The following is a 26,835-nucleotide window of genomic DNA, read 5'->3' as shown; positions in this document are numbered from 1 at the left end:
TATTTTGAAAATTACAAATTATATGTGTATTTTTGGGTCTTAATTGTCTGCCTAAATATGAATCACAGACCAGGGCCAGATGAGCCCCAGATGTAAAATAGGAGTCGCGGATCTGCCAGATCCGCACCAAATTCCATGGCATTAATTACTGAACTGGGCCAGTTCTGGCCCAGATCTGTCTCTGATCCGTAATCCCAACCTGTTCCGGTATTGGCCCGTTGGAAAGAATGAGCCCCACCCAGGTCCGTTCAGCGGATCTGCGTCAAATGCTAATGAAGACCTGGCCCAAATCTGGCCCAAATACATTTTGCTGTCTGGGTTGCAACATGTGTAACTGGAATATGAATGAAACATAAATAAAGTGTTTTACTTTTAAGAAGAGTTTTGGTCATTTTTAAATTCAGTAATAAGTGTGGTTTTATATAAATAACATGTTATTTCACAGAGGTTTTATGAAGATTTCCTGCATGTACAAGAGTTGAAAACCTGGTTCGTGTAACATCTATCAATATGAAAATGTGAAATTTAAACCTGTAACACAAAACATTACTGTCTCACATTCAAACTTTATTATGTTGGAAGATAAATGACATCATAATATATAATATAAATGATAGAATATTCAGTATGTATACAGTATTTTTAATGGGGTTCAAACATAATTGCAGCTTTTACACATATCTGAAGGTTAACTTTGGTAATAATACTTTCAAGTTCAAATATCAATTTCATCACTATGAAATATGGATACAGTTTACAGTTGGTTACTTAGCAGTTTTTAAACCACATAAACAAGTTACTTTATTAGATGAGTAATTCCTTCAGTTATGTTGACATATTGGACAGGATAAAGTATTGCAGGCATATAATATGTTTAACTTCAGTGGGCTGTGTAGACTGTAGGTCACTGCTCACTGCTGTACCTGTAAAGACAAGCATAAAACACAGTGTTGGTTTTCATAGTTAAGGTATAAACACTAACATTATGTGATAGATAGAGGTGTGTGTGTGTGTATATATATATATCATAATGCCGACCAATCAGAGCAGACTGGGCTTTTCGGGAGGGGGGCCTTAAAGAGACAGGAGCTAAAACCGGTCGATTCAGACAGAGGTTGAAAAGCGGTGCTCAGCTATAGGCAGTATGAGAAAAATGATGTGTTTTTTGAACATTAAAACATCTAAACCTATTGTAGTAGAGCCACAAAATACAATTATGAAACTGATAAGGGGCATAATATGTCTCCTTTAAGTTAAGTTGTTTTTTATCATACGATGGCTGTTTTGACAGGTAAATATAATAATTTGTGGTAACATTTGTATAAAAAAATATGCATTTAAGTCTTACTTTATTCAGACAAATTCTGTTAACACATTTTAAATAACTTGAGAAATGCTGCATATGAGTGTAATATACTAACTCGTTTTGAGTACAATTAACCTAATTTACCTATAAATAAATGAGTTACTTGTACTCAAATCAAATATTTTTTCCATGCTGAAATTGTTAAATTTTATCTTTTTAAGGCAATTGGTTTGGACAGTTTGAGGTGAACTAACTCATCAGGTTTTACAGTGTAGTGAAAATAATATTGTTCACATGAAAAGAAACAGCGTCCATCCATTTGACTGTGTTCAATGCATGATTTTCGGGGCTGCCGCTGCCACGCCATGCCCCCCTCTATATGCGCCACTCGCAGTGGCTATGTTAGTATAGCACATTTGAATTTTAGAGCAAGAGAGAGAGAACCAAAGAGTGAAGAGGTGAAAGTGTGCCAGTGCTCAGACGCTCCTCAGGGAAACACATACCAGTGGCACTTCTGCTGTGTCTGTCTCTAAGTGGCTCTAAAAGCCTACAGGAGACACCACTCCCACTAATCTTAATGGTAGATCGTCTCTCTGGACACACACACACACACTGACACAGTCTCTCTCTGTCTGGGGAGCCCTCTAAATGCCAGATGCCAATTATTCCTATCCAGTCTCCGTGTGCAACACACTCTGAGTCACTGTTAGCCTAATAATGCCCTATTATTTGCCTTTGGATAATGCTGATCATCCAAAAATCAAGCATTAGACGTATGCGCTTGCTGACTGTTGTGTATAAATCACAGTGAAATGAGTTGAAAGTATTCAAACGGAGCAGAATGTGAGTCAGCAGAGGGTTCCATCATATCCCAGCTCCTGTGAGATGAGAGGGCGGAGAGAAAGGGATCCTGGCCTGTTTGGGGAGATGATTTCACAGCCTCCATTTAGAAAACACCAATGAGGCCCAGGTTATAGCTCACTGAATTAACCTGGGAATGACTGAGATCAGATTTATTACCCCTGATACAGTGCCAGAGGGTCAAAGTGTCCAACTCCAAAATCTGTGTGTTGAATTCTCAGATTTGGTGCATGATCGTGATCTGAATGTAATATTATTATTCCTCTGGACTTGGATGCTGATTCATTGAAACTGTGTGTGTGTGTGTGTGTGTGTGTGTGTGTGTGTTGTCAGTGTTCAGAGAGCCAGCCCCAGAGTGCAGTGTTCCTGCCAGAGTTCGCCCTCTCCCCTCAGGGCAGCTTCATGGAGGAAGCCACAGAAGATCAGTTCCTGACCTACAGATACGACGACCAGGTCAGTCACACACTCTTTACCGCTGCTGGGTTTGCAATAGCTGAGGCTGATATTTTCAGCTGAAATGACATTAAGATGCTACCTGGGCTTCTCCTCTGATGTGCAATTGTCCTCCCCCATCCCAGTCCCAGAAGAATGACTCCCATCCCAAACCGATCCCATGTTTTTCAGTCCCTCCAGAAAAACGAGATTATGCTATCGCATAATTCAATGCATAATCAGCCAAAGTCCGCATATTTATGCTTATCTTAGCAGAAAGTTGAAAAATTTTGCGTTTACTTCACACAAGAGCAGCCATTTTCCCATGTTGCCATGGTAACGTTATGAAGTGACGTAATTACGCGACGCAAACATCATCGAAAAGCTGCAAACCCCGCGATGAAGCCATAATGATGGACGTTGAGGGAGAGGGGATGGAGGATGAGGATGGCGAATGATTGGCCAGTGTTAGAGGCTACGCAGTTATAGTTTTCATTTTCACAGTGGACTGTTGTAGTTTCATTCAGGAGTTGATAAAACTTTACAGTTGTAAGATTGCACTTTTTTGTTACAAGTGGGTTAAATCATACTAGTTTCAAAAACCTTACAGTTGTAAGTATATTAGTTGTATGTAAATTGCACTTTGTGCATTGGAAGCACTTACTTTAACAGAAGATGTCTGTTTTGTATAGCTACCTCTGTAAAACAGGAAGCACACATTTTATTTTTTTATTTTTACAGAAGTTGTAGCATATTCCTTTTTGTAAAGCTACAGAACTTGTTTGACTCATCAATGTTTTGTAAGTTTGAGCCATGTGTTTATTAAGGTCTGAAATAAAACAAGATGAGAACTTAAATATTCCCAGCACTTTCTGTGATGTAGTATGCTTGCTTATCATAGGAAGTAATAAGAAATTACTCTTTACATTAAGGTAGTAGCCTAGTGACAACAGGGTGTTGGGGGAATCACTTTTTTTCCTCTTTTTCATCAAACCGCAGTTTTTGCAAGTTCCCGCAAGTTCCCGCAATTTTTGCAAGTTCCCAATTTTTGCAAGTTTCATTGCATGAAATTGCATAAATATCCTGCATATGCCATTTGCATTTTTTTAAGAAAACGTGCCGCATAATCAAGGATTTTTGCCTGCAACAATCACAAAAAAGCATTTTTCTGGAAGGACTGGTTTTTAGAGGGCAATGTAATGGGTTGTTGGGTAGATAAAAAAAAAAACAGACCGCAGTAATGTTAGGACTAGAACTTCTGAAGTGGGACAATATATAATATACAATATAAACGATTTGGACAACAATACAAAGATATTCTCTGAGCTGAGTGGTGGCCGTGTGTGCTTAGAGGCACCAATCGCTAATTTTAGAACTGCATATTTATACATAGAAACTGACCTAATGTTATTATGATTTGTGTTTTGCCCACTCCTGTCCCAGTCACTCTCTGAATTGTGAAATTGACTCTGTTTTTTTACAATATTACAGTACAAAACATACTTTTCACTTGGTGGTCTACAGGTGACAAAGTATACAATCTTGTGATTGTCAAGTCATTCTCTGTGAGTCAGGATTCTGTTACTGCACTGCCTGTTTCTCTCCTCAAATCTGTTTATCTGGGATATGAGAAAGTTTCTCAGAAGCTGGACAGCATTATTTTCTACTTGGAAACAGCATGAAAGTCAGATCTCTGGATCTTGTGAGAGATTTTCGATGTATGTAAAGATAACCCAACTGTCCCAGTATAGTGTGTACACATGCACATAGAAATATTGCACACACAGGCTTGAGCCCGGTGTAGTGTCTAGTGTTAGTGTGAGCAGCAGTTGGTGTTGCCTCAGTGCAGCAGAGTGGATTAGAAGCCACAGGTTGAGGAACAGTTTGGCTCTCTGATCTTCATCTTGCTCACTACAGCTACAGCTGTACGTGCTACCTGATGCCCGCTCTACTTGTTACTCCTTGGCAGTGCGCAGCAGGTTGCAGATAGGAAGTGTCAGCAGTGCCGCTTCCTGTGTTTTTCCCAACACGATGGCTAATAATGCTCTGTCACATGTTCTTTGCCTGTCCTACATTGTGCTTCATGTACACACAGCAGCAGCTACAAGATCAGCAAGACGGGTTGTTGAAAAAAGCAAAAGAAGAATACAGTTTAATTTCAATGTGATACATTCCAACAGGATCTTAGGTGTTCGTGTGATTCATTCATTCAGTTACTGACATATAGAATGAGACAGGAAATACCTGCTCCCTTCTATGGACACTTTTACAATCCCCCCCTCCTTCACTTGGGGCAGGTTGGTCTGAACAGATGGGACATTTTGGATCTATAAGTTGGGCTGAAAAGGTGTCTCTCAATGTGATGCTGTGAGATTGTGTGCTAGATTAATAGTTGTTTTCCTTCTGTTGTAATAGTTGAAGCAATCCTTCAACATGTAGATAACAGGAGGCTTTTTATATCACCCACATATGTATATGTACACATACATGTTCCAGTTTCAGATATCGATGGCCTCTGATAGCCTGTCAAATGTTCCTTATTGTTATTGTAGGTAAGGTCCCTTTAACCTTTACATGGGTATTCCTTCTTTTCCATTTTTCTGATATTGGTCACATTTGATTTAAATACATTTGACTTGAGCAGTGTGAACGTATCCTTTGAGTGATGGGTCTCATATGTCTGTATCTACTTGATACAGTTGTTGCAATTAGTGGGCTGTATGTGTGTAAAAGTGTTTGACCACGTAATTAGGTGAAGTCTATTTATCTCTGCCCTTGACATGACTTATCTTAAAAACTCAGATTATAACTCCAACCCTAGAACAGAATTCCTACTTTTGCTGATATATAAAGGTCTAGTTGTACATTGTTGCAACTAGTTATTTAGTTGTAAAATAATGTTCTTGAAGTCTGTTGCGTTTGCACCTTTTTGGCTCATCTTTGGGTATTGATTTTTTCTGTTGGTTGATATGTATCCACATAATTTATCCTTTGATGTACTGTGTTTGTTTAGAACTTCTTGGACCTTAAAGGTGTTTTTGTTGTGTGAAAAAAGACTCTAATTGCTGTCTGCCTTCCCTACCCTGTCTGTGGCTCTTTGCCCCAAGCCGATTGGTTCCTTCTGAACATGTAGATGGTTAAAAATCAGTCAAGAATATTTGGTTCCATTTTACAAAAAGGCAAACATTTCTTAAACAGGAGGAAACAGTACATTTATTGGGGACTATTTTCAGCGGCGGATTAATCCACATTTAGTGCTATAGTTGGTATTTGTGGGTGACATTATGATAGGTTCACTTGGTCGTAGCAAGTGGGACAAGTCAAACGTGTCAGATTCAAAAGAGGCTAAAATTTTTTTAAAAACAATCGAAAGTGAATTTATGTTTGTCAGCCAGAGCTATTACTTTTTATTTTAAAGTGAATGCTCATATTCTCTAGTAGACACTTTGAAATACAAATGTATGTTACCCATACACATCAGCAGAGAGCTAGCATTTTAAGGGGGGGAAAATGGGTGGGAGCTTGTATTTTAAAAGTAGTGTTAGTAGGTGTTGGCACTGTGAGTACTTTTGGTCTCATACTGCATTCCTGTGGAGTTCTCTGTGCTTTGATGGAGAGAGCGAGGTAATTTTCTACTCTCTCCACTGTTTGAAAAAAACTGCTTCAAAAATGCAAATTACTCTGAGAGCATTTCTCTACTTTTTATGCAACACTGAAAATTAAGCCTCTGTATGTTGTGTCAAAGCGTATTGGGTTTAGTCACACACACAGTCACATACACACACAATGCAGCCATTCTCCTCCTTATAACTTCTGCAAGATTTTTTCCTTCTTTTTGATTCAATAAAGCGGCGCAGAGCAGTAAAGTGATCCATCTGGCATTGGAGTGCGGTTAATGAGGAGACCTCTCTGCACGGCTTTGGACACACATCCACATAAATCAGGTTAAGAACTCTAGAGTACATTGTGTTTTGAAACCCTCTCAGCTGACAAATATCGTACAAATGATCCCTAACGAAACACAGAAACCTTGGTTGGAGAGATTCTACTTGGATGAGCCTCCCGGAGTCCTCTGGCCGTCTGCAGTGCTCAGGGTTGTTGTTGTACGGCTGTGTGCCAGAGCCTTGCTTTGAGGCTGCACAAAAGGTTGAGGATGACATTGTGTGTTTGTGAGGAAATGTTTGAGCACTATCTGAGCAGAGCCAAGTGCATGAAGCACTCCTCTCTATAGGACTTTTCCATTCAGATATAAATTAAGTTCTATTCTATAAATGACTGACTTTTACTGATTTACCTTCCAGGACATGGGCTCTTTTTAAACATTTAACAGGGCTCTTCCAGTCTCTTCATGTGGCCCAAGTCATCCAAGTCTGTGTCATTGGAGTGTAAGGGTTCAGCTAACGGGGATACAGGCATATACACTCTTAGTACATTTAAGATCAATAAAGATACATATGAAGCAACTTCCAAATCAGTATGATTCAACACAGTTTAATTAAACATAATGTGATTTGACGTGATACAAAACAATATGATGCTATACAACTCCATATGGTACAGATGCACTGTAAAACAGCATATCCTAATAAAAGAAGTTCAGATAACTTAATCCTCCAAAAAATGTGGAGTCAATCCCATGAATTAAACTCAAAATGAACTGAAGTAATATCTCAACAGTTCATGTTGTTTTAGTGAACTTAGATTCGTACAGTATTTTAAGTATTACTGATATAATGCCAGTTTGTCGATTGACTTATTTCCTTTAAGTTGACTTTACATCATTATGTATGTGTTTGTTATAGTGTGGACCGTACTCTGATTTTCTATCTGAATTCTCAGAGTTTTTATCAAGTTTAGTCCTTAAATCAGATAAAGTAATTATTGTAGGTGATTTTAATATTCATGTGGATGTTGACGATGACAGCCTTAGTAACGCATTTATATCATTAATAGACTCAATTTGCTTCTGTCAGAGTGTAAATAAACCCAACTCATTGTTTTAATCACACTCTTGACCTTGTTCTATCATATGGCATTGATATTGAACATTTAATAGTCTTCCTTTTCTATCTGACCATTGTTTAATAACTGATTCCTATTACTAGATTACAAGCCATTAGGCAAAACTTCCTACAGCAGATGTATCTGACAGAATGTGGAGATGTCAGGCTTTTGCAGCTCTGACGCCAGTTCTTTCCCATTGTCTGACCGAGGCCTGAACCACAAATAGAGAACGTGACGCAGGTAGAAGACATGACAGCAGGGCAGCCAGCAACAGCCTCATTTGGGGCTATATTTCTGTCTTTTTCTCTTACTTGACTTATCCAAGGCAGCTTTCTCTATCCTTCTCCCTTTGTATGTTTCATATTCTCTGCACTATTCCATCCTGGCTTTGGCTCTTTTAACACTGTCACCTGTCTAGAAGAACTGAGGCAAAAAGTGCCTAAACTCGTGTTTTATCACATAGCGTTTTCGCAGTAGAAGGAATACATGAGAATCAGGGGAAAAAGTCCAGTCATAATGTTTTACCTGCATTGGAGAGGGGTAAGACACTCCGTGACTAATAGTTCTGTCATTTCCCTTAGGTCTTGCCTCAGATGTAAATCTGCAGCTCTGCTGCCATTGGCTCATTCCAAGGGAGGCATTTGCGTCCATGCCATTAATGTGTAATTTAGCTAAAAACCTTAGGCAAAACAAAATTGTAGTAATCAATACAATAAGTAAGTAATATTTGCGAGGGAATAAACACATGTTTTATTGCCTCCATCTCATGGAATCGCTATGGAAGTAATTGGCCATTAGCGATGTTCCTCAGATAGTAGCAACATGAGTGAACCAAACAAGTTACATGCTGGTCAGAACTCAAAGCGCAAATGCCTAGGTTATGGAGGGTAGGTTTAACAGAAGAGGATAAAGAGACAATTTAGTCTAAGTTTTGAAACATTCTGCGGATTAAATGATGTGTATAATTGAATATCGTTGCATAACAATGGGAGGACATTCTTTAAAATGATGTATTATCTTTTGAAGAGGAAGCAAGTGCAATGCAAACAGCTTGGGGCCCAGGACTGAACCTTGGGGAACACCACAGAAAAGGCATAATGATAAATTGTAATCCAGAAGATCTGAGGGTCTAACAGCTTGGAGACACAGCATGAGTGAAGTGGAAACCGGACTCAAGTTTATTTTCATTGGTGTATTCAACAACAAAGTAGATTTACTACTGTGTTGTCTATGCTAACAGCAGCAGTCAATTGTGCCTTGTACTCTTTAATTATGTTCACGCACATGAAGTTACTGAAAAATTGGGTTCTTGGGTGTTATTTATTTTCATTAATGTGTTCGCTTGGACTGTTCCTACTGTAAGTTTCACATTAATCTTGTTATTGAGATTTATTTTCCTGAATTTGACTGCATGCTAACCTGAAAGCATGTGAGATTTTACCAGAAAAAGCCACAGGAGTCATCAGTTATGATTATTTGGTTGACATCTTTGTCTAGTATCGGTAACACATTATGTCAGTATTGTATTTGTATATTCCCTCCTTCTTTTAAATCATTTACGCCAGCCTTGATAGCAGCACCATGGGAACCTAATTTTTAAGGACCAGTGTGTAGGCATCTAATGGCATCTAGCTGTGAAGGTGCAGATTAAAACCAAATGAATAGCGCTTGCCTTCCAAGCTTGTAGGAGAAATTACGTAGCTCATGAAAAACAAGAGCATTCTACAGTAACAAATAAGACAACAGTTCTTATATTCAGGTGATTATACACCAATGAAAACATACCTATGAATGTTGTATTCAATTTGTGCCACTAGATAAATGTTACGAACTGGACCTTTTTAAAACACCTTTTGTGCGCATGACTTTTGCTGTAACTACAAGGAAGGCGGAACATTTACAAACCCCTGTGGAGAAAATCCTGCTGGAAGTTAATTAACTCTCTTGCTGAAAGTGAAAAGTTTAAAGTGGACTAAATCTCTGTAGCTCACCTAGACTGACATTTTGACCAATTAAATCCATCACATCTTGGTAGTGAACATATTGTTGCCCTTCCGACTAATAGATACACTGACTAAAAAGTAGCACAGACAAAGAGCCTTTATGATTCTTAGAATATAGTTTACTTATCAATAACTGCTAATAAAATATGACAAGGCTGTGTGCCGGGAGGTTTGCCTGGCATGAGTGGATGTGTCCACAGCCGGGCTGAGACAGACAGGCTATTGAGTGAATGTGCTGGAACTGGCTTTCTAATGGCAGTTAAAAGGGAAACTGTGGTTGTGGCCTAATGGCTCTTAGCTCCAATGCTTATTTCTGAGGTGACACATGCTGGAGACGAAATACCCTGCAGCCACACTGTGGTCTGTGGTGTGAGTGTGTGTGTGTGTGTGTGTGTGTGTGTATGAGTGTGTGTGTGTGTGTGTGTGTGTGTGTGTGTGTGTGTGTGTGTGTGTGTGTGTGTGTGTGTTTCGCTTGCTTGCCGCAGGTTGCTCATAAATGCTGCTCCTTGGTTGGCATATTGATTTATGATGATGAGATTATAACTCTGCATACACTTGAGTGCCAATCCAACCAGTCTGTTGGATTCTGGAGTACTTGTACTGTATGTCTGCATGTATGTATTTGTGTGCATGTACTGTTCATTCCTGTGAGCTCAGGAAAACTGCACAATGGATGTGTGATGTATGTTTTAATATCCTTTGGGGTCTCTGTAAGGATGGAAACCCCAGAGAAGTGGTGAGTTTTGGAGTATTTCTTAGGAATCCTTACAGACGTAACTTAAATTCTCCACACTGTGTATACAATTTTTACGTATGTGTCCACATTGCTAAGAACCATCAGCAATTTAAGCTGTCCTTTCATGTTATAATATTCATGATGATGCACTGGACCACTGAACACCACCATGACCCCTGCCTCACTGTGACAGTTGGCTCCTATTCAGTATAGGGACAAGGTAAACCTTCTCCATTAATTTCTTGCAAATATAGATCCAGCTTTACTTTTTGTGCAGGTTATTTCAGCTCATGTAATGGAAGCTCTTGAGCACTCCTGTGTTCATCCTGCATTATAGAAAAGAGGAGGTCTAGATAACTTGAGCTGTCTGTCTTTCATGGGTGATGGCAAACGACTGGTAGCACTTACAGCAAACTAATGCATTCCAAACGATATATTTCCTGAAAGCAAGGTGAACGGGCTCCTCTGATCACCGCCTGCTAGGCTGTAAGAAATGAAGGGATATAACAAACTATTTTTAGTGTCAACCAACACAGATATTTTACAAATTAAATGACATTAATAATATTTAGTACGTAAGTCAAACACCAATGAGATATTGATTTTATTTATATAGATATACATGTGTATGTGTGTGTGTGTATTTATATTTATTTGTTTGTGAAGCACTTTAAGACTGTATGTTTTTGCTATATAAATAAATCTTTACTTACTTACTTACTTACTTAGATATTACTACAGTTCAGACTAAGTGCTGCATAAAAGCCAATAACATGGCCTCATAGCAAGGATGAGTGTACGTTTGGAGTTGAAGGCCTATATTGGATTATTTTTTTTATCCATTCATGCTCTTCACTAACAGATTTTTAAAAGGTTTTCCATCATGGTGGGTTAAGCACCGTTCAAATAAATAATTCTAAGTATTCACTGGCACACACACGCATACACAGCGGAGGTGAAGGTATTTTCAGGTCTCAGTGGAAGTGCTGGAGATTTTTGTTGTGCTGTCATAGCAACTGGCCATAAGCCGAGTGAGTGTTGATGTGTAATCTCAGTGAAGTGTCCAATCTAATGCGCTGTCTGCGTGGTAAGGACCTCTCTACAGTGCACATATCGACGGCAGGTGACATTCACTGTGGGCCCATTAAGAACTGCTATTTCAACGCTTGGTCTGATTGCATCTCATTTGGCTTGGCACCCTCTCTGCTCCATATTTTTGACTGTTTGATGAATGCTGTTTATTCTCATATTAGTAGCAGGGTTATTGATCATCAGAACAAGGCTCGCTCAGTTTTCTTACCCTCCCTCAACCGTAATGACATTGTCTGCAAAGTAACTGTGTTATAAGATTACAGCCACCGACAGGCGTGGGATAGATTTAAACCAATATGCTGAGTCCATTGTGGCCTTTTGTTAGCAAGAATAAGAGTCCAAAACCTAGTGGCCTCTAGATGCAATGTTCATTAAAATTATTGGAATAAACAACTAACATACTAAAAATTCTTAGAACCTCAGAAAAACCTATCTTCAAATTTCACTTGTTTGTCCTGTGGGTGGCACCAGAGGTAAGCTCAGGGGTCATTATCATCAAAAGGATTCATTTGTTTGGAATCAGGGATGTGCTCAACAGATTTCCTTCTAAGGCATTTGATTGAATCCATCAGCTATTTGCTTATCAGGTCTGAATAATTTTCTTTCCCTGATTGAATTTATTTAGGAATTTCAATAGCGTGAGAAAACTTGGTTTTCACATGTGTGTTTAACAAAATCTGCCTTTGAAAAAAGAATATCAAAAAAACATACATAAGAAACTATTTAGGTAACAGGACTAAATGTTGAGATTAACATTCTTCATTCTCGGCCATACTTACAATATAATCAGAAATACAGAAAATAGAGTGGGAAAATTAACTTTAGCTAAAAATAAGATTTCTGAAAAAGACTTTGCTTGATGATATAATGTATTATACCGAAATATTTCATGCATATTTATGCATGTTATGTCCTTGGGGCAGAAAGGCACAGATTCATCGGAATGGCCCATTTACCTCAAAGCCTACAGCTGCTAATCTTCTCTTCTCACTCTTGGAAAGAAAGGTAAAGATGAGCTTATTTACCTAAATTTTGAAGTATACGGTTAAATAGGCTACAAATAAACCTGAATATGTAGGTAACAGTCTTCGACAGCTCAGCACAAGTTACTGAAGAATGCTGATAACAGATGGGGGAACGGATAACAGTATTTCAGAAGCGCACTGGCATGGTGAGGGGGTTGCAGGGGCTGCCTGGATGCTCTTAAGCCCATCTCTCTGTCACTCTCTGTCCCCACATAAAGGAGCTAGCAGCTCGGCTGACAGTAAATACATTTCTCCACCTCGTTAACTGCGGCGGCTTGTGTTTGGTTAAAGTTCAGTGTTTGTTTTCCAGCATCAGCAGCCTCGCACTGTTTCTCAGCAGCCTGGCGTACCCTGTACTCCTCATGCAACATTCATGGCTGCTCTTCTTCAAAGAACAAACAATGGGAAAAAGCTGCATAGCCACAATATGACTCAATCTCAGTGTGGGCACTGAGCATCCCCAAATACAGATGTGGACTGTAAAGTAGTTCTCCAGCTCATGTGTGCTGTTGCTGCCGTCACAGCCTTCACATTCATTCATTCAAATATTATTTCACAGATTGAAATAGAATTTTATGGTTTGAAACTAAATTTAACTTGTATAGCTTTCAACTTTCAACTAAAACTTGTCAGTTTTAGTTAGAAGTAAAATTCGGTTTTTAAATTCAGTTTAAGCTCAGAGGCACACATCCGGGGGACTCTAGACTAGAAAAGCTCCAATTCAATCCAGTTCTCCTTTCAAAGAACTATCTGACCGCAAGGCTTTCTGGGTATGCAGGCCGTGAGGGTAGGTGTGTAGTCGCTCTCATTTTGTCATGGCTGTACCTCACAACTCACTGTTAAGTGTATTAGCACTTTGTATTTTATGTGTTTACATTGGGACTTAGTTCCGCAGGCATACAGTGCCTTACCAGCATTGCTCTACGCAGGGTTTTAGACATACCGAGGAATAATTGCATCAAAGTGGTTATTTTTAGGCAATTATTTTACAAATTTTATTGAAAAACCTGACCTCAGTTGTGGGTATACTGCCATGCTCTCCAGAGGTGGTGGTACTCAATAAGAAGTAAGGGCACTCATGTGGACTCAGTACTGGTGAGTACTAACCCATTTAAGGTACAGCAATTATAACGGACAGAAGAAAGGAAAAATGAAAAGTCAAAAGAAACCCCCAAGAAATTAAGACGACAAAGTTTCTTGTCAGTTGTGTAAGCATAGTCCATATGACATTAATGTCAAATGACATTTCACTGACAGAAAGAGCTTGGCATATAGCAGCATATTGTTCCTGACAGATATGTGCTATTAGGGAAAAAAACAAAACAACAACAACGACAGCAGCTGTACATTACTGGAGTTACATGCAAGAAAGAGAAATGAAGTTAAAGGTTAGAGTCGGGTTAGAGTATCACCTCCTTGTATAAAATTTGGCTTCAGACTGCTGGGAAGGAAAGGTTCTCCACATAATCAATAAAGGGATGCAAGGTTCTGTTATATCTCTTAATTCAGAGTGGATCTCCGCTCCATTTGACACTTCTTTAATCTATAGTATAGTTTTGTTCCAGACGAGAGAGAGAGAGAGAGAGAGAGAGAGAGAGAGAGAGATTTGACTAACAATGAGATCCCAAGTGTTGTTGTTGATAGTTGCCTTAAGGTTTTGTTCCCAGGCATCCTTTATCTTGGTCAGTGTTTTTATTTTTTCTAGTGCACATGCTGAAATAAATCCTTGGTAGCTTTAAAATTTGAGAAACTGAATTTGGACTCCAAAATTGAAATAAAGCAATACGAGTTAAATTCAACTTTCAAACCATAAGATTCAATTTCAATCTGTAAAATACAATTTCAAACTCAAAATGATTAAATTAAGATCCATAGGCTGTTTCATTGCTCTGCAGCATCGTAATCTGTGCTTCACAACAGCCATGACAGTGTTCAACGGGAACTCTGTCCTGACACTTCATTGTGCTCTTTATGTTGGTATTTCAGTGCCATTAATGAGGCATTATATGCTTTTTCCTAATCCTGGAAAATAAGTTGCTCTAATGGCTGAAATTAGTAACGTACAGAAGCGCACACACTTGTGTGTCATTTCCTAGTCATAGAGTCCCACAGAAGTACAGTATACACAAAGCAGGTAGTGTGTGGACTGAGAGGCCTGTGAGTGAACAGCACGATTGTACCAGTGTGTGAGGCATAGCTGCTCTGCTACTGTAGCAGGGGGTGGATTCACATTGTGCTTAAGCTAATACATTGCCACCTACAGGAGATGAGCCCAGAAGTGTGTCAGCCCAAATACTGTATCCCAGTCAAGATCCCTGTGGAAGATCAAACATGGGTAATGGCACATTGCAAATCTTCTTTATACTTAATACTGCCATCTTTGGCACATTTCCTGCACAAACTGTACAGCTTCCATTAAAAAAAAACATTTTATAATAAGTCATATTGTACATATATTTCATATATTATTCAGAAACAACCAACAACCGCAACAACATTTATAGCATCTTTCATATATGGAATGCAGCTCAAAGTGCTTTACAGTGTGGCATTAAAAACACAATACATGAACAATGGCATTAACACAAACGCTTTAGATAGAATACATAAGGACTGCTAAATCAATAACTAATTAAAAATCTTCAGTAGCTGCTTTTTTAATTGTACAGTTTATGGTAGCCATAAATATCACACCCGTGACCGCAGCCTATGAGAAAGTAATACATTCTGCCATCTAAAAATGTATTGGCTAATTGTGTCATGTGATGTAAATTAAACTTTTCCCATTAAAAATTGGTGGGCTGGTGCTGCCTTTCTCCGTGATACAGCGGTGCTGATGGCCCGACCAATTTGAAATGCATTCCATGGTCCATGAGAATACATATACATCTCACAAAATAGAGTAAGAGATCAAATACAAATTACAGATGAAAAAATAGATCAAATGTAATACATTAACTAAAAGCCTGCCTGAATAAGTAGGTCTTCAGTTGGCTTTTAAAAATGACAGGACAGCTTGCATATGTAAGGTAACTGGGCAGTGTGTTCCACAGTGCTGGGTAGAAAGCAGTTTCCTTCCTTATTTTGTGGGCTACTTTAGAAACAACACTTGTACAAGGACTTACGCTGCTTGTTTTCACCTTTATTTATATGTTTTCTTGTTCTATGTGTATGATTATGCACCAATGTACCAAGGAAAATTCCTCGTATGTCAAAAGCCTCTTGGCAATAAACCGAGTGTAATTTAATTCTGAATGATTATGTTAAAGATGAGCAGCAGCAGAAATGACTGAACTGGCAGTAGTAGTTTTAGTCGGGATGTGACAGCGTACATTTCAATGCAGTTTTGACTCACTGATTAAAAACATTTATACACCCCAGAAAGTCAGAGTAAAAGTAAAAGTAAGTGAAAACAACTAGCTTTATAGTCAGACTTGCGCTGTAACTGTACTGATGACAAGAACTGGCTGTTTGTTGGCTGCTATTGGAGGGATTCTGGGCTGTACAGTATACCCCTTCAGCTCCCCATTAATACATATATTACCTTTTGATACAGGGTGCGCATTATTAAGTGTATTGAGATAATGTGTGAAAGTGATTTGCTGATTCATATGTTCCTCTGTCTTCTACTACAGTTCTAGTTGTACATTTGTAGTTACCTATGCCATTATGAGCTTTTATACCTGTGCGCTGGTGTGTCTGCATTGCTCTGTTTTTCTCAATATGCTTTCCCCGCCCTGTAAACTGAGGGGACATTCTGACCTGTCAACAGGTTTTTGTTTTGAAATGAAAAAACCAAACTCTGTACACAAGCTGTTTCCGCATCACAACAAAAAATGGAACATAAGCAAATTTGTTGGCTGCAAAGTACAATGATCGCGGAAGCATACAACTGTGAGGTGGCATTCAACCTTTTCTTTGTCTTGATTCTGGGTCTCTATTGGATTCCATTGTAAATGCTGACTCTAAAGCAAGCTACAAACTTATCCGATCACCTTTCTGATTCTTGAGGAGGAGGGTGTTTGATACTCTAGAGATTTCGGGTGGGGTCCTTCTGTAAAGCACCCATGAGTTTGTGTGTCTTTTAAAGTTTCGATCAAAACCCCATGTGTTCATGTCATACATGTCTGTGAACAAATGTGCACTGACACTTTCCAAATTCCAGTTTGTGTTTATGTGTCTGGGTCCATTGTTTAATCGCTATGCACGCTTTCCTGACAAAAAGCAGACGTTAAACGTCGCCAAACAAGCATCAGAGTGATCAGCTGTGACATCTGGTTTTAACACTTTCCCTTGTGGTTGTCTTGGAAGGGAGCCTGCATCGGCTTATAATGCTGCTGAAAGAGAAACATGGCATCGCCCAGAGCTGCAGCTGCTTTACCTGCCAGCTATGGAACACACACACACCTACACCTACACACACACACACACACACACACACACACACACACTGCCCGGGGCCTCTATACCAGCCATCTTATGGAACGTCTGAAATACACAGTGAAGAATGGCAGAGAGAAACATGTAGCCAAGTAAATTTCATGATCCCGACACACACTTCTAAGAATACTCACTACACACACGCTTGCTGCACAATACCTTACATTTCATATTTCGCATGAAAAGTTGTACGGCCTTAATTGTTTAACTTTTGTCAGTCAACCGCAAGGCCCAGCATATGGAGAGGGTATACTATTTGAAGAAATGAATGCACATTATGTCAGATCTTTTCTCTGTGCCCATTAATCACACAGAGTGTTATTGTAGCATTAAGCTGGCGGATAATGACTGGATGTTATAGCGGGGGCCTAAGTGCTTGAAGGTGATGGTGGCTGTAGCCAGAAGGCACAGGCTGCTGCTGAGGAATGAAGGAGAAAAGCAGCAGACTGGAGGCGAGGAGTAACTGTAAAACACTGTGAGGCACATCATCTGAGAGAAATCTGAGACATATTCTATATAAGCAAAACTGACTTAAAGGTGCAGTGTGTAACACTTAGGAGTATCTATTGTCAGAAATGGTGTATATATTTATATATATATATATATGTGTGTGTTTTCATTAGTGTATAATCGCCTAAAATATGAATTGAGTCCACCATGTTTCTGTAGTAGCCCACAAACCAAACACTGGCTCTATAGGGCGCAAAATCCCGCACTGCCGACTCAGACTGTACCCAACAGCCAAATCTGATCCGTCAGTCGAATCACATTTGGCTGTTCAATAACTTCTTCAACTATTCATTACATTTTTTTTTTGTTCAGCGCCACACTAAACTCCCCTATCAGCCGTTCTGCCGGTGGTAACGAGGCTACATGAGTCTCATGTTTTAGCCACCCTCATGTTTTTGCCTTTCTTTTTCATCTGTGATATGAAAGCATCTGATTTCCAAGTCAGAGAAAGTAAAAGTGTGTGTCCTGCTTATCATAAAATCCCAGCACAACACAGAGCGTTTCTCCTGCCGGGCTGCTGATCCTCATGCTGCCCTTCATTAACTATCACTGATGTCAGCTTCCCTCACAGTTAGTTTTGTAGTTTGTGGTCATATTGAGACTCTATTTCACTCTGTTCAACGACGCAGCTAAAAAGCAAAAGTGTAGAGATTCCACTTAAAATGCGAGTTGACTATGGCTCGACTGATGATTGGAATTATCAAAGTTCAACTGACTGAGACATCCATCAAATCTCTATTTTATGATCATAAAGACGTCTGACAAAGTAAAGAATTGAAGAAGTGTAGTGACCATCAGTTCCCACGAATGAGCACATATCAGAGGAAGTCTGGAGCTCTGGCCTAAAACACATGTAGTCAACAAAATTCTACCTCTAATTATTCATTATGGACGGGAATTGCTAATTGTAGCAACAGTCTGTCTGTCATCATCTGTCAACTGTATGAAATGAAAAAATAAGCATAAAAAGAATTTGCTTTCCTGTAGTTTTTCTGAGTCAAAGAAGAAATCTGCCTACAGGTTTCCAGAGTTTGAGTTTGCATGAGTTTGATGTCATTGTTTTGTATTTCACAACTGTCAGAAAAACATCACAGCATTTATAAAAGGAATTGAAGGGATATGATTTTGATGGATCAGACAATTTAAAACCGGTTCTCAGCTGGAACCAGTTTTCAATTCCAATTCCTAGTATTCATTACTGGCAGATCTTTTGACATTGTCTTCTGTTGTGACTCAAAGTCATGGATGAGTTATGCTGCATTCACATGGATTCAGGCAGATGGTAGATGGACACCTTCCTCACAGCATGTATAATTTCCCAAAAATGTGGCCAGAATCCATATGAATGCAGCATTGTCATTAAAGCAGGTCCTTTTCATTGTATCTCTCGGATTACTGATATGATTTATCTGTCTTGTCACTGCCTCTGAACCTTTTAATAGTGTCCAAAATTAAAGAGTGTGCCCATCCAGGTCTCTGAGCCATCCACAGCTGAGTAATCCACTCGCAAACTTGGTGACCTTACTTCACCTGTGTTTATGTCATTCTTCATGTCTGTGGAGAATGTGTGTGTGTGTGTGTGTGTGTGTGTGTGTGTGTGTGTGTACATACATAGCTTTCATTTAATTTAAAAACGCCTAATAACTACAGCCATAAACAAAGTGGGTGTGTGCCTCTGCATGCCATCCACACAATGAGAGTTAGATGATAAGATCGATACCACTGTCATGTCTTTATGAAGCTCGCTGTTTTACTTGGAAATAGTGCAACACATAACCCTCCTGTACACTTGCCCAACCATGCTCATAGAACAGAGGTGTTGTGTGAGTGTGTAGGTTGACAAGGTTAAACAAGCACAGCAGAACACACAGGCTGGTATAAAGAAGAAAAGGTCCAAGCAGGTTCTGAGTCTGCGTTTACCTTCCACCAAACCAGCACTGCACACAGCAGGCCCAGAGAGTGTATGTGTCTGTGTGAAGTTATTACTCCTCGAGGAATTGAACTGGATCTATTCTTGTCAAAATACAAGCGCTGGCACACAAGTGTCTCTGTCAGGGATCGACATTCACTAAAAGAGAATAGAAGCTTTCTTTTGAAACTTTAGTGCTCTGCCGAGATCCCTAAAAATAGGGCTGTTTTTGAAAACTTGTGACATATTGAATAGATCAAGTTATGTCTGCTTTGCAGCTTCATTCCAGGAACAAAAGGGGCATAAATTGCCTGCCAGGGAGCCCAACAAAGAGATCTGACACGAGCAGAAATACAGCACACTAAAACGCCTCCCCTCATTTAAATCAAACCCTGCAAATAAATAAAAAAAATGTCCATCTCTTTCTTGTTTTTTTATGGCCCTAAAGTGAAAACGGCCAGTGGTGAGATTATTCCTCCTGTTTCTGTCAGAAGTCTGCCTGCTTGGAGAATGTTGTTAGCGTGTTATTTTCTTTCTGCAATGATCTAAACTATCCATTTTCTATTCACCTGCATTTGCTGTATGACTTCCACTACAGAGTGTCACTCTCAAGAAATAAGGAATTTAGGAAGTAAGACAATAAGCTTCCTAATTCCCGCCCCTTTTTGCCCTGTTCTCCAATAATAGTTAAGAAAGCCTCGGTCAACTTTTTTATTTCCCGTACTTAGATATGCTATGTGCTAGGCTATATATCTATATCTATGTTGAAAAGACAACCTCATTTTAAAGATGATTAAAAGATAAGACGCACACACACGCACATATATTATATATATTATATATACACATATATGTATGTCACATCTTAAGTTAGCTAATTTTAGAAAAACGATAACATTAACTAACTTAAGATGCCAACCCAGGTTGGTGTCACATGCTGTAAAATGTAAAAAGTGTGACAAACGGCATAATAAGGAAGTACTATAGTTATTTAGATTTAAACATGGATATAAGAAATCAGCTGCTCTAGTGTATCTGTATCTGTTTAAAAGGAGTATGGGCTCTGTGCTATGGCAGGAAAGCGCTGTCCCAAGTCTCCTCCATGGGGCAACAATCCCAGTGTCATATATCAGGTTTAAACCCTCCTTGGTGTCAGTGCCCCCCTGTTTTCTCCTCCTTTTCTCTTCTCCGTTCCCTCTTAACCCCGGGTCGAGGCACCAGTCAGTGAGCCTCCCAGCCAGCTTTACACAGATTGAATTAAACAGGCAAATGAATGCAAAGCGCTCCTTTCTCCGCCCTCCATCTCTTTCTGTCCGGGTTTGGACGAGGGTACCTCATGTTGTAACCACAGTAACCCCCTCCGGTCCCTGAGGAAACCTGGCTGTCGAGAGGCAAGTTGTGATGCCATTTGATGCTTTACACACTCTTAATCAGTCAGTAACCTTTATTACAAAGGGGGTAGAAGGAGAGGGGTGAAATGGATTAGCATGTTTGTAACAAAAAGGAGCCATGCATAGATTTTACGCAGCATTACCCCCTCCTGGGAAAAGGCACTTGGGCCATTCGTGTTCCACAGAGTGCATAGTATACCTGCTATGTCTCAACAGCCATGTCCCCAAATCTTTGTTTTGTTTAAGCTGCCTTATTCAACAAGTCTAACAAAAACACACAATTAGAATAATTTGCAAAAGTTGTTGGAGTAAGAAATTTAAAGGGAGGAGTAAAAGGTAAAGAGCCTGTGTTTGGGTGAAGTCACGAGTCTGTAGTTTCTCTTCTGTGTCTAGCCCTCCTGATTTGGATTTGGCAAAGCAGTCCTGCTGATATGCTCACATGGCTGTATTTCATTTTCTCCTGAGAGTCTGCTGTCCAGTGCATTAGATTGATTAAATCAGTAAATACAATTTTAGCAGGGCAGAGTGGGCCAGGGCATGGAGGGCTCCAGTCCTAAATGAAATATTCACTGATTGAAAAAAGGGAGCAGCGACAAAAACAGAATGATTACTGGCTCAAAAGGAATATTTACATTTGACCGTTACTGTAGTCATGAGATCAGATGAAGCTGTATTGATTTCAGTAGGGAAATGAGGCCTTAACATCAATGGATTGTGCAATGGCAGCCAGTGTTACTAATGATAATGATAATAGCTTTTATACATATAAACTTTAAACACTATTATTATTATGAAATGCCTTTCAGGAAATTATCATATATATATTATAATTTAATTTGAATATGTGGAATGAAATGTCATGTGATCGAGGCACTGCGCCATCTTGTCTTTTCAATACCATTATTCCATAAGGATGTTGCAAGAAGTGTGGGACTGAGTGATAATTAACACCCTGGAGAATGCGGGCCAATATTCACGCTGTTGCTGTACTGTCACTGTATGTTCAAACACAATGCATAGGAAGCAGCAAAAGGTTTAATGTGGTTAAAGCAGGAAGGTCAGTAAATCACTCACCGATCTATGAATGAAAGTGGGTGATTCTTACAGTATGTGCTGTCCACAACGGCTTTATATTGTATAAAAAGCTTCTCCTTCAGTTCATGAAGTCCCTGCAGCATCTGAAGGCATTCATTTTATGAAGGAGACTTGTGTGACAATTGAGTAAATAGAGTAAGTCAAAACATTTTTCTTCCAATCTGATAGAAGGAGTGATGTTGACACCAATATGTAGGCCTATTTTTGATTTGAATACTTTGAGAAAGTTATGAATAAAGCTTAATTCTTTATCACAGTGCTCTCCTCAGAGGGGAGTACGTTAACTCAAACAACATATTTAAAACAGTGTATGCAAATAATGTGGCCTCCCTTTTCTCCTGTGAAGCCTGAGAAAACAGTTGAGCGAATAAAATCGTTTGTCACAAATGCAGAATGCGGGTCAGATACAGCTCAGACTGCTGGGAGATTATTCCCATCCTTCTTCTAGGACACATGCTGATGCACGCTGGATCATATTAATGATGTTTCTTCTTACTCCTGCCATCTAATTGCCCAACTTTGTGTTTGGCCCAGAAATCACTGATATGAATCGCATTATAGTGGAATCACATACATATTTACTATGTAGGACAGCTTAAACTGAATGTTAAGCTGCACTGCGGAAAACTTTGCCAAAGTAGAATCTCTGCAATGAAGTTACTGTGCTCCTCTGTTTGTTGTCTCCTCCGAGTCGATTCAGATTTTTTTGGCAGTGCAAAGAAAAATGCACTCAAAGCTGCTGTCCTCTTTGTGTGAAGGCTAACAGACTGTCACACTCCTCATACTGGAATCATCTCTCTCACTTGTCACTTTGTTGTCTCATAGTGTCACATGTACGTTATTGAGAACTAATTGAGTCCCCATTAAAACCCCGTTTGGCCTTTTTACCCAAGTGACCAAGTGACTTTGGGGTCTCATACGAACACAATTGCATTCCAATACACACTGATGGACTCAAGGGGGTGGGGGGCTGCTATGTTTGAACAAATGCCTTAAAAGTGCCCTCTAAGGTGCCCTTTCAGTGGACAAAACACCATCAAGTGCCTTCTGTGGTGGTAATCCTCACCCTGACTAAGCTTTTTTACCATAAATGAATTGTGCCAATCTACACTGTGGTGCACCTTTGTTTTTTTTTTTTGCCCCTGCCCTTCAAACATATAACATCCGCCACTGCAAATACATGTATCTAATCTATATGCTAGCAGAGCAGAGGCTACAGGCTGTTTGTGAAGAATGTATTCAACCCCACAGGGAGTCCATGGGGATAAGAATAACCCTTACCATGGCTAAATGTCACTCTAAGTGGTGTGTGTGTATGTGTGTGTGTATGTGTGTGTGTGTATGTGTGTATGTGTATGTGTATGTGTAGGTGTGTGTGTGTATGTGTGTGTGTGTGTGTCTGTGTGTATGTGTATGTGTAGGTGTGTGTGTGTGTGTGTGTGTGTGTGTGTGTGTGTGTGTGTCTGTGTGTATGTGTGTATGTGTGTATGTGTATGTGTATGTGTGTGTGTGTGTGTGTGTGTGTGTGTATGTGTGTGTATGTGTGTGTGTGTATGTGTGTGTGAAATAACTTCATTTGCTGGATGCTTTTAGATGAAAGAGCCAGGGGCCACAGCTGCTTCCTATATGGTCCTTCAGGAATACTCTGGAGTGCCTCTAGCTGCTTTTATTAAACACTCTCAATTCAGCTACACCACCAATACATACGTTCACACACATGCATTCTATGTTCAAATGCAGGGAGTTTTATTTTTTAGATTGGTTTCTTTGAATAATATCTGGGAATGTAGCTAATTAGTTACTCAGCAGCTGCACAGTGAACAGCATGTAGACCTGCAAATGTGACTTGGGTCCAGTTAGATGCTGATGTGGTCCTTACTCTTCAGTGTAAATAACAACACTCTGTCCCATGACATGCAATGATGGGCTGTAATGGAACTTTGTTTACTTCGTTGTTTGTTTTTTTTGGTGTAACACCAGCACATCTGCCAGTGCCAGCTGCTGTCAACCAACACAGACACCAACATGCCCCATGGCCACCAAGAGGACCGTGTCTGACATTTTTTTCTGATCCTTTTAATGATAAAAAACTGCTAACTGCTAACCCAGTCATTTGATCCATTTTTTACAAATAAATAAGTAAAGGATTCTTTCCCAAAAAAGAGCAAAATGTTTATTCTGGACAGTGTAGAGCAAACCACATAAAACCAAGTTTAATCCCAGTGTGATTAGAGAGTTAACTGAATAAATTGAATGTTGAAAAATTGAAGTACGGAAAATATTTTTCTGGGGTAGAAGGCACTCATGACTACAGTATTTTCAGAATCCTCGCTGCAGCCCTCATAACATCAGAGTCATACAGATGTTTACTCCCATTTACATCATCACTGTCCATTTTTCTCTCATTCTCTGTCTATTCCAGCCATATTGAAGTGAACTGTTATATTTTATACATACTTTACAGCAGAGGCAGCACCAGGATGTCATGCTTGGGTAGACTGAAATTCATATGTTGAACATAATGGCAAATAATATAATATAATGCAAAGAGGTATGTCTTTGGCACATGTGCACTGTGGGTGTCTTCATGCTCACCTTTTCATTTTGGCTCGTGCAAAATGCAAAAGAGCTGGGTGAGGTGGGAAATAGATCAGTGGATGTGGTGATGAATAAATACCTTATCTTTCTTACCCTGTCATATCACTGCTGTTCTCTTAGATGCCACTGTGCTATGACTATTGACAGTTTATAATAAGTGTGCAGAGCTTTCAGGTCTGTGAAGTGAAGCCAACACTGAAGTGTCTTAAACCTGCATTCTTTCTAATGGCCAGCAGGATCTGCTGCAAAATGGAGAAATTAGCCTACCTGTGACTGGTTTATGAGCTCAGTAAACAGTTTCCTAATGAGTTTATGGTCTCAATCTCTAGTTTCAGTCTTCTACCATACAACATGATGTTCATTTAGTAAATGATGGTCCCATTTAGAGTAAAATAGACCATAAAGCGACCATAAAGAGTCTGTCCAGCTCAACACACCAAACTCAGCTCAAATGGTAATACTAGGCAGTGGTGATCAGATATGAATCCAGATTCTGTTACTGTGCTATTTCTCTCCTAAAATGTTTTCACATCATAAATGGGTGTTACCAGGTGAGCCGCTGCTACGGACAAGCAGGAAACAATTGCGGATGTTTCCAAGCAAATACTGATACTGTATATGTGATTGTTAAATTAGCATATATTTCTGCCATCCCTTATAGTCTTCATGAATACTTCTCTTGATCCACCCCTGTCCATGTTGCCTAAAAATTACATTTAAATTTACATTTGAAACAACCATAAAAAAGTTTCACAATGCTGTTGTCAGTATGAGTTGATATTGTGTTGCAACATCAAATATTTTTGCTGAAAACCAATGAAATATGTTTCCAGTGAACTACAGACAGACTGATTTATTAAGGCTGGAATCAAACCTGGACCTGAATTATGTTCCCTCCATAGTTTCTGTTGTATATAGGCATAATTTCTTCTTTCTTCATAATTACTTAAATGAATGCCATGTTGGTGCAGAAAATTAGAATGTGGGTTTTTTTCTCTGGAAGTGCTGCACTGATTTAGTGATGAATGAATGACGCCTGCTTACACGCAAGTAGACACACTCAATTACATAAGACGAGTCTCACCGCAAAGTGTTTAACAGACTTGCCAATCCACTGACCTTGTGAGTGTCACCTTGACTCCTTGTCACCTTGATGTTAGTAGTACACGCATCTATGATGAACTAGCAGTAGTATAAAGAGTGACAAATAGAAGGAGGTGGGGTGGATGGATGATAAACACAGGACTTTCACCCAGGAGACCGCTGTGTGAGTCCCTTGTCAAACCAAAAGTCCACGCTGATTTTGTCAGGTATGATCTTTTCCTAAACCTAACCAAACTGCCACCTCAGCAGCTTTATTTTGAAAGTGTAACTGGACGTTGCATATTTATTATTACTAACTTGACCGTGGAATGAGCACTTGTTATATGTGTAATATGACACTGCCACAATGGAGTGGCATGTGTATTACACACTTTGGTGTGATACCGGGTTGTAAGAACATACATTCATAAACAAACAAACTATACAGTGACCATGACACTGTGTGAGCTCATACATAAAGTAATATTCCACACACATACAGGCACCAAGAGAAAGGGAGAGTCTCCCCACTTTCATCAGCCCAGCAGGGGAGGTGAGCTTAGTGTTGCCCAGTGGGTGCTGAGATCTGTGTGATGGAGATGAATGAGGTATGAGCAGCAGGAGGAGAAAACAGGCTAAGTTGACTCTGGCTTTGATTCATTCTGTGACATGCAATGAGAAAGCCTGTCTGTCTTCTGTGCGGATCTGTCCCCTGACAACTGTCTGTTCTCTGGGTTAGAGCTGTTATACTGCTGGAGCTGCCCAAGGATTTCATAAGCTAGATTTAGCTGTCATTGTACAGCTGCATCAGGAAGTTTGCTGTGTGAAAGTACTCTGTGTTGCCACTGTGAATCACACACTGAGGCTGGAACAATGTGTCTCATTTCTTTTTTTTTCACAAGTTAGTTTGATTAACAGATACAGCGTGAACAATGCCTAATTCTTATGAAAGACTAAATTAAGAATTGAAACATAGGTGAAAATATCTGAGCACACTGAGTATGAAGCCTCACAAACGCAGACTAACTCTCATGAGCTTGAATTTAACTAGAGGATTTAAAGGACCAGTGTGTAGGATTTAGTAGCATCTAGCTGTGAAGTTGCAGATTGCAAATACTGCCCACCTTCCAACCATGTAGGAGAAACTGGGGCACAACCCTCATGACCCCCCCTTTGTATCAATTTTTGTTTTAAAAAAAAATACTCAGGTGATTATACCCTATTGACTGCAACACACTGTTCAGTAGAAAAGATCACTGAGAGTCAATTGAGCCTGATCAGATACAGTACATGTTGGACCAATCAGCAGACAGTGGAAAGTGTTTCCATGACAGCATGGATTGGACTCTG

The 26,835-nt window shown here is 39.6% G+C and overlaps 1 protein-coding gene across 4 annotated transcripts in view; it reads left to right on the top strand.

Moving 5' to 3' along the window:
* The window catches only part of adamtsl3 (ADAMTS-like 3), a 246,885-nt gene that overhangs the window by 36,170 nt on the left and 183,880 nt on the right, over window positions 1-26,835 (top strand). For all 4 annotated transcript variants that reach the window (XM_051379968.1, XM_051379967.1, XM_051379969.1 and 1 more), the window contains exon 3: window positions 2,501-2,620. In XM_051379968.1, coding sequence (XP_051235928.1) covers window positions 2,501-2,620 — 120 coding nt within the window. The remainder of the gene's footprint in view (window positions 1-2,500; window positions 2,621-26,835) is intronic.

This window comes from Dicentrarchus labrax, unplaced genomic scaffold, assembly GCF_905237075.1.
Source record: "Dicentrarchus labrax unplaced genomic scaffold, dlabrax2021, whole genome shotgun sequence".
In the NCBI taxonomy this organism is placed as follows: Eukaryota; Metazoa; Chordata; class Actinopteri; family Moronidae; genus Dicentrarchus; species Dicentrarchus labrax.
Note: the sequence above shows the minus strand (reverse complement) of the source record. Positions and strands in the feature narration are given on the sequence as shown.